Raw genomic sequence first — 7,712 nt, 5'->3', positions numbered from 1 at the left:
GCCTGCTCCCTCCTCCTGCCCCTCCCTGAGGGGCGGCTGGCGCTGGGGGATGCCAGGGCACGGGGGGCGGGTGGGGGGGCAACATCTCCGCAGGGCGGGCGGAGCGGGAGCGGCCACGGGGCGCGTGGGGCGGGGCAGGGCCCCTCTGTGAGGGGGGAGAGCCTTGGGCCGCTGGGAAGCAGCGCAAAGCCATGAACAGGACAGCCCGTCCAGAGCGCACGGCTTCGAAGGCGCTGTCCAGCTTAGGCCCAGTGTGGCAAGGAAGGGAATCTTCCAGGGTTCTGAAGGTTTTACAGCCTTTTATTGCCAGTCCTGCTGAAACCAAGGGCTGAAACCAAGGGTCTTCCAGCTACTTCTTCATCTTCATCTTCATCTTCATCTTCATCTTCATCTTCATCTTCATCATTCTGTCCTCCTGGTGACCTGTTCAGGCTGACAGCTCATGCCTGGTCCAGTTCTGCTGAGTCCCAGCTTTTTCTTTCATAGCTTAATCATCAGGATGACGATTGGTCCATTTCTAGCTCCAGGATAGTTCTCAGCTTCCCTACATCAGCAATACTCTACTCTTAGCTAAACAATGCTCCTTTAATGAAACTTTCTGGGGACTGGAGTCCTAACGAAAACCAGCTAAGCTAAGAAAATCTCAAAACCATAAACTTCCTAACTATGGAACAGCTAAATTATAAAACTCAGGGGATGGCCGAATCTTCTCTTAAATACGGTACATCCCCTCTTCACTCCTCTGGGCTGGCGGGGCACCAAGGCCTCCTCAGGCGCAAGCGTCTCCTCTCCAATCTTCCTGCACTTGCTTGGCTGAGATGATCAGAGCAGCCAGGCTGGAGGCAGGATCGCCTGAGGTCACAAATGGATGCTGCCCAAAGGAAAAACACAACCAAAAGGAACCATGACTTCCCAAGATCACGTCCAACAGGCTCAAGCAGGGCTCCTCTGCTACCAGGAAGACGCGCAAAGAGGACCGAGGGCACCATCTGCCCCTCCGCCTTCCGCTCCCGGACCTGTCTCGCCCAGGCCCACGTGGCCCACAGTCCTCTTCGGCCCTTCATGCAGGTGTCCACAGCTCGCAGGGCTTTTTGCCGCTTTGCTTTTTCTTACCTTCAGGAGTTCCTGGGCAGACCAGCGCCTGTCCTCGTCTGTCTGCAGGCAGCAGCGGAGAAAGTCGCGCAGGAGAGCCGAGTGGTGCCTGGGGTTTTGCAGTTTTGGGGCCCCGTTCCTTTCTATCAGTTCAAAAACCTACCAAAAAGGGAAGCGGACACTCTACCTGCTCCTTTCCTAGCCACAACAGCTCTCTCTGCACAGAGCCACACTTTGAAGCTGCACCTTACCCTGAGACGGGGTTCCCTCTGGTAAGGAGCTTCCCCTTCCACCATTTCCAGCCCCACGATCCCCAGTGACCAGATGTCCACTTTGGGGCCGTAGGCTTCTCCTCTCACGACTTCTGGCGCCATCCAGCTGGGAGTGCCGACGCTGGAGCTGCACTTGTCGTGCTCAGGGGTGAGCTGAGCACAGAGGCCAAAGTCAGCTGCGGAGAAAAACAAACCCTGTCAAAGCCAGCTACAACTGGCAAACCCAGCCAAAGAATTGCCCGCTCAAAGCCTGACAAGGCCACGGTGAATCTAGCTGGAAAAGCAGCAGTGCTCTGCTTCCGCGGGGCTGTAGCCAGGGAAACAAGGCATTGGCCTCTTCAAAAACGCCCTCAGGTTTGGCGCACTGGCCAAGCAGTGCTTCTGGAGAACTGGCAGTTACCCCAGAGCAGCCCCAGAGCGCATCCCGGGAACGCTGCGCCGGACCAAGGATACCCACCCAGTTTGACAGATCCGTCCGTGCTCACAAGAATGTTGCAGCTTTTGACGTCTCTGTGGATGACTCGGCGGGAATGAAGGAAATGCAGTCCTTGCAGGCACTGAGAGAGAGAGGAGAAAGGGAAGGGTGAAGGTTCAGGACCTGATTTCATCCCGCAAGAAAGGAACGGGCTGGACGAGAGTGACAGCTTTCTCAGGGAATTGGGAGCCAGGGCGCAGCATCCTAGTGCTGTCAAGAGGAAGAGCTTGCTGCTTCAACACTCTTACGCGTGTTCTATCTTTCCAAGCAAAGGCACATCTGAGCTTCCAAAAGCCCCTCCTCCCTTCGGTACGTAGCGCGTGCCCTTTGGCTGGGGGGCGGCATGGCAAAGATTTTCTTGGTAGCCTTGTGGCAGCAGAGGAGGAAGCAGCACGTTAGACCTGTTCCAGAATCCAACGCCATCTGGGCTGCAATGCTATCCTTTGAAGCTGAGGACATCTCCTTTGCCCTTAGCTTGAAATTCTGCCACCAGCGTTCAGGCTTGGAGCGGCAAGGAATGCAGGACACACAGACAGGCTCCAGGCAAACGTTGAGAGGCAAAGCTGGCAAGAGGAAACAAGTGCGACACAGCGAGCGAGCCAGCGAGCCAGCGAGCGCGAGCGCCCCAGCACAACGGCAGCACGTAAGAGTGCGAGAACGGAGCCTAGGAAGTGCGGGGACACTGGCAGGCAGTTGGCTTCAGATGTTCTTTCTTCTGCGTGTCGTGACAGCAACAGCAAAGCAAGGCCGTGAGCAAGAAATCTCTGCTGTTCTTAACCACCAGTTGACAAGGGCCAACAGGCCAGGGGAAGCACAAGCGGCATCCCTCACCTCCCGACAGACAGCGCCTATCTGTCCTTCCTCGAGGTACACTGCCCCGACTACATCATACAACGTGCCGCCGTCCATGAACTCCATCGCCAGCCAGAGCTCTCCATCGACCAGGTAGCTGAAAGAAGAAAAGCCCGGCATGGAGAGAGAGGACCTGGGCACAGCCCAGTCACCCGAGGGGCTGACCCAGCTTTCTGGAAGTGCTCTCCAAGCTGCATTTGCCAGAGGAGATTCTTGCAGACCAAGTGCAACCTCCTCCCACGCACTGGAGGAGAGAAATCCTAAACAGCTCCATTTTCTGCCAGTGACCAAAGGGGTTTGCCACTTTGGGCTTGCAGTATCCTAAAGGAACACTGACATGAGAATAGCCCCACCTGTCTAAGTAGGACACAATATTGGGGTTCCTACTGTCCCTCATGGCCACGATTTCATTGACAGCCAGCTCCTCGGACATCTCCTCTTGAAGAGCCATTTTCTTGATGGCCACCTAAAAGGACATTGAGAGACCGTTGACTTGAGAAGCCGCTCGTCGCACGAGATCCCCAGGAACACGCAGCGAGTGCTTGTGCAATGACGCAGCCCAGCTGTGCCAAAGGGCAGAGCTTAGGAGAAGGACCGAAGCCCGTCCCAAATGCCGTCTGCAGGCTGCTGAGCCTAGGCTGTGCTTCAGAGGAGCAGCCTCTGCCGCAGAGATGGAGCGGCCACCCAAAGCTCCAGCCAAGGCTCGCAGCCGCGGCGAAAGCGCTCCAGAGCTGCAAAATCTGCTGGGGGCATTGACACTTTACCTGTTGTCCTGTGCTGGCGTCGAGGGCTTTATAAACAGCTCCAAAACCCCTAGAAAGAAAACGGCAGCAGAAAAAGCCCTTTAGTCCCTGGCGGTGAAAGCCAGCCTAGGCGGGAGATCTCCCCAGGCTGCCTGGAGCATTTGGAAAACGCCTGGCTGCAGCGCCTCCCCCGCCAATAGCACAAGAGCCCAGCAGCCCTCTGCCACGCAGGGTGTCCAGGAGAAAACTGAGGCCCAGTGTGAACACCAAGGGCTGCTACAAATCTCCAAGGCACACGCCCGATTGCTTCCGTTCCCAGCCTAAGGGGGACCCTTTGGAAAAACTGGAGAAGAAGAACTTGGAAAACTCTGCCTTTGAGAAGTGTTATCTGCCAGCTCTCGGGTGACAAGGTGCTCTGGTAGGCCGGCAGGGGCGGGACATCTTCCAGGCCCTGCTCCTTGCTGCAAGCAAGGCAGACCTTGCCAGCACCAGGTTGTCTTTGATGATGCCTTCTGACTGCTCTGACTGAGCAGTCCTGAGAGGTGGCAGGAAGGTAAAGCCGGAGTCTGACCGTGTTCGCAGCTTGCCTGACTTCACGCTTGACGCTGCACCGGCCAAATGACCGGGCCCGTGGTTTTGCGTAAGGAGCAGGCGTCAGACTTACCCTCGTCCGAGTTCTTCAAACGCCGAGTATTTCCTCCTCGGCTCGCCCAGACTCACAATGCTCCCTGAAAGACAAAAGCAGTGCAAGGTGCTCACTTTCAAAGGGAGATGCCGCTCCCCAGACGATCCAAGATGCAGCCCCACTGTCGGGAGCTCTGTGCCCATTGCAGTCACTTGGCTTCCAGCCGCTGAGAACAGCGAGCGGGAGGGCCATCTTCTCTGCCTTTCAGCAGTTGGCCTTTCCAAGAAGGACTTCACGGCTCTCAAGCACAGCAGCTCATGTGATAAGCCAGAACGAAGGGCCTTTAGGAACTGGGCCCTCCGAGTTAAGGAAGGGCCTCCGCGGCCTCTGCAGTGGCACCTGCCGTCACCGGCAGGGCCACTTAGGAGAACAGTGTGCAGCAGTGAGAGGAGGAGCGAGAACAGTCGTAAAAAGGGCAGCCAGAGAAGAGCTGGGGCCCGAGAGCTCCCTGGGGCCCAGTCACCCGCTAGGTGCCAGCCTTCTGCTCAACAGAAACAATCTCTGCTTTTGTCTTTGGCACAGAGGGCAGCCCAGGAAAAGTCAAGCCAGTGCCAGCTGCCCTCAGAGGCAGCGGGAACACGCCGAGCGCTCTCTTGCTGCCTCAAAGCACAGCAACAGGTTCTTGGAGGGAGGCCTAAATGCCTCTGTGACACTAAAGCGAGGAGGAACTTCAGAGACCCGCAGAAAACACACCGCTCTGGCAGACCAGAAATACACCAGACGTACTCAGTCTCTTCAGGCTCTGCTCCTCTCTCATCTCCGGCTGCTGGGCTGGGCTGCTGAACGAAGTGCTGGCACGTGGGGGAGTGCTGGCTGCTGCAGAGCGCGCCGGTGAAGCGGCACGTTGGACGGCAGAGCGCGCGTCAAGAGAGAGCTGGGACAAGAAAGGATTGCCCGTCAGAAAGGCGGCTGGCACAGATGCCCTGCAGAGCACACGGCAAAAGGAAGGCTGTCAGCCACCGCCAGGCCTCTTTGGCTGGGGGGGTTTTGCATGTCCCCTTCTCAAAGGCAACGGGCAAAGCCCAAAGGCTGCTGTGATACAGCAGCACATGGCCAGGTTCATGCTACATTTTATCGATTTTCTGCAAGACCACTGCAACAAGGTATTGACGAGCTTGCAAAGATCCAGCAAGAGGTGGGAGCAGGGCCCCAGAGCCTTGTTGCTTTCCTCCTGCTGTGTTCCCCTGGGCAATGAAGTCACCCTCGAGTGGGCATGGTAGCGTCTGACCAGAAGGCCAGTCTGCTCTATGTTGTGCCTGAAGCTAATTGGTCCCTCCCAGGGGCCAGTGTCTCCTAAGTATCCTGCAAGGCTCTCAACTGAGTCTTTGGACCGTCTCTGTCCACTGACCACGGGGAGCCTGCACGGACACCGTGCACCGAGGGGCTCACTTCTACGCTGGCAACAATTGAAAGGCACAATGCTGCCTCTCGTCTGATCCCAAAGACATTCTCAGGCCCTCTCAGTGTCCCAGCAAAATGGCGCTCAAATGGGAAAGTTCAGAAGCCATTTGCCAGGGGTGCCTGGCCTGGCTGAAGCAGCACTACGTCATGGCAGGCACACAGCCCCCAGCATCTTCAGGCACGAGCGGCAAGGGCTGGCTCGTCAGAAACTTGAAGCTCGGCCCTCCACCAAAGGCAGTGCCAACCACAGGCGCCACTTACTGGCTCTGCACGTTCAGGCCGTGGATGGACACCAGCTGGAGGCTTCTTGTCATTTGGCTCCTCTTCCGCATCTTCCTCAGCAAGAGAGGGAGCCAGAGGAGCTGCTGACCCTGCTGGTGAGCCCTGCAGACAGACAGCAGTGAGAGGGACAGGGAGCAGCCAGTCCTTTAGGAGCTGCTTTCTTGTCAGCTCCGTAAGCTGCTTTCTTTTCACCCAGACTAAGGGGAAATCAGAAACTTTGATCAAAGTGGGATTCTGAGTCGTGAAATTCACCCTCTTAAGGTGGGCAAATTAGGTGGTGCTCCGTCTTGCTGTGCATTTGATCCTCCACCCTGGCTAGAATCAGCAAGACACCTTTGGCCTGCCACACTTGCCTTTCATCTCTTGAAAGGCTCTTCAATGGAAAATTAGGAAAGAGCCAGTGCTCCCTTTGCTGCTGCTGATGCCAACACCGACTTGGCCTTTCTTTCCGCCTCCCAGGCTGGCACTCTACACTCTACCACAACAGGCCAAGCTCACAGCTTGCCGCACAATTCTTACATGCCAGCAAGGTCAGAGGTTCCTTTGCCACTCACCAAAGGACGGGCTTGTCTCCATCCGCGTGTGAGGTGACCTGCAGAGAGCAAGGCAAAAGGAACCAGATGCCGTTAGAAAAGTGCCTGTGCTGGGGAGTCCCACAGGACAAGTCAGTCCCAACAGAGAGCATTTTCCTTTCCCAACATCCCTCCAGGAGCAACACAAGATTTTCCCACTGCAAGCAAGAGAACAACAAGGACACTATACTAGGCTCTCTCTACTTTTGTCGCTGAAGAAACAGAAACACGATCACAGAAATGCCAAGTGGCCTTTAAGTCAGAGCTTCTGTTCTGCCCAACAGCTCAAGCAGCTTTTTCCTCTTCTCTTTTCTGCAACCTTTCTTTTCTGGTTTTTTGTTGTTGTTGTTGTTGTTGGGTTGTTTTTAATTTGGTTTTTGTTTGTTTGTTTGTTTTTTAAATAAATTGCATGCACTAATTCCCATCCATTTGCTGCAAATGATCCCCCAGGAAAGCTTCCACAAAGGGCCCCATAGCTGTGGTGGTTCTCTTCTAAAGCAGCCCAGGAACAGCTCCTGGGTTCAGGAGCAAAGCCTAAGCGGTTAGGAGCTTGCACTTCATTGCCAAGGGAATTGCTCTCTTGGCACACCGTCAAGGGTCACAGCAGAGAGCCAAGGCCTCTAATGGCAGGATTTGGAGCAAGAAAGTGCTTTCCCTCACTCCTGGGCAAGTTTTAGAAGTACTTGTGAGGCTCCCTGCCAGCCTGCAATTTGCAGTTGTCTCGGCTGAAGCAGCAAGCTGAGGAAATGACAGTGTCCAATGCCACGCGCTCTCCCGTGGAGGGAACGCAACCCCTGCAGGTTACGTTGCAAATACTCTCCAGCCGCCAGCGAGTGCAGACACCCCCTTTTTAGCTGATGCTGTTGGCAGGAGCTTTAGCAAAGGAGCGGCACCTTAATGGCACTTTTGCTCCCAAATCTGCTTCATCACTACAAACGAGCATCAAGAGCAAAGTGAAGCAAAAGCCGTGTGATGGCTACCCCCAGGATAAACCTTTACTTACGAGTCAGGTGGGTCAGGAAGTAGCCGGAATACGCCACAGAAAAAACCGTGCAAACCGCGGCACAGACTTGCCCGATCATTCTAGCAGTGCTGTGCGGGTTTGCACACTGAATGCCACCCGGGGGAAAAACCAAGACTCCTCTCGGGGTGCAGGCCGTCTGCTGAGAACGCCTCAGTCACGAGGGTCCTCCTGCAGCGAGCGAGCCAAAGAGCTGCTCTGGACAAGGAGGCCTCGCGCGCGCCGGGACAACGTCGCGCTGACAGCACTGTGATGCGGCCCGGCTCCCTTGACGTCACAATAGCAGCCGCTCTGGCTCTGTTGGCGTAGTTACGCCC

At 55.9% G+C, this 7,712-nt stretch overlaps 1 protein-coding gene across 1 annotated transcript; it reads right to left on the bottom strand.

The window, feature by feature from the left end:
* Positions 1 to 769: 769 nt before the first annotated feature.
* Positions 770 to 7,456, bottom strand: LOC138101268 (serine/threonine-protein kinase PAK 3-like). The gene is made up of 12 exons (XM_068999097.1): positions 7,378 to 7,456; positions 6,357 to 6,394; positions 5,782 to 5,904; positions 4,846 to 4,993; positions 4,099 to 4,162; positions 3,456 to 3,504; positions 3,045 to 3,157; positions 2,671 to 2,788; positions 1,822 to 1,921; positions 1,344 to 1,540; positions 1,114 to 1,251; positions 770 to 871 (listed from the first exon to the last, which is right to left on the bottom strand). Exons 1-12 carry the CDS (start codon positions 7,454 to 7,456, stop codon positions 770 to 772), a joined length of 1,269 nt encoding a protein of 422 aa, XP_068855198.1.
* Positions 7,457 to 7,712: the final 256 nt, after the last annotated feature.

Source organism: Aphelocoma coerulescens, unplaced genomic scaffold (genome assembly GCF_041296385.1).
Source record: "Aphelocoma coerulescens isolate FSJ_1873_10779 unplaced genomic scaffold, UR_Acoe_1.0 HiC_scaffold_224, whole genome shotgun sequence".
NCBI classification, from domain to species: Eukaryota; Metazoa; Chordata; class Aves; order Passeriformes; family Corvidae; genus Aphelocoma; species Aphelocoma coerulescens.
This window is presented reverse-complemented; position numbering and strand designations above follow the sequence as displayed.

Coding starts and splice junctions, on each gene's coding strand:
- LOC138101268 (XM_068999097.1), bottom strand. CDS start 7,456: ATGATCGGGCAAGTCTGTGCCGCGGTTTGCACGGTTTTTTCTGTGGCG. Junction 4,994..5,781: donor GGCCTGAACGTGCAGAGCCA/GTAAGTGGCGCC, acceptor TTCTTGTCCCAG/CTCTCTCTTGACGCGCGCTC. Junction 3,505..4,098: donor TTTGAAGAACTCGGACGAGG/GTAAGTCTGACG, acceptor TTTTCTTTCTAG/GGGTTTTGGAGCTGTTTATA.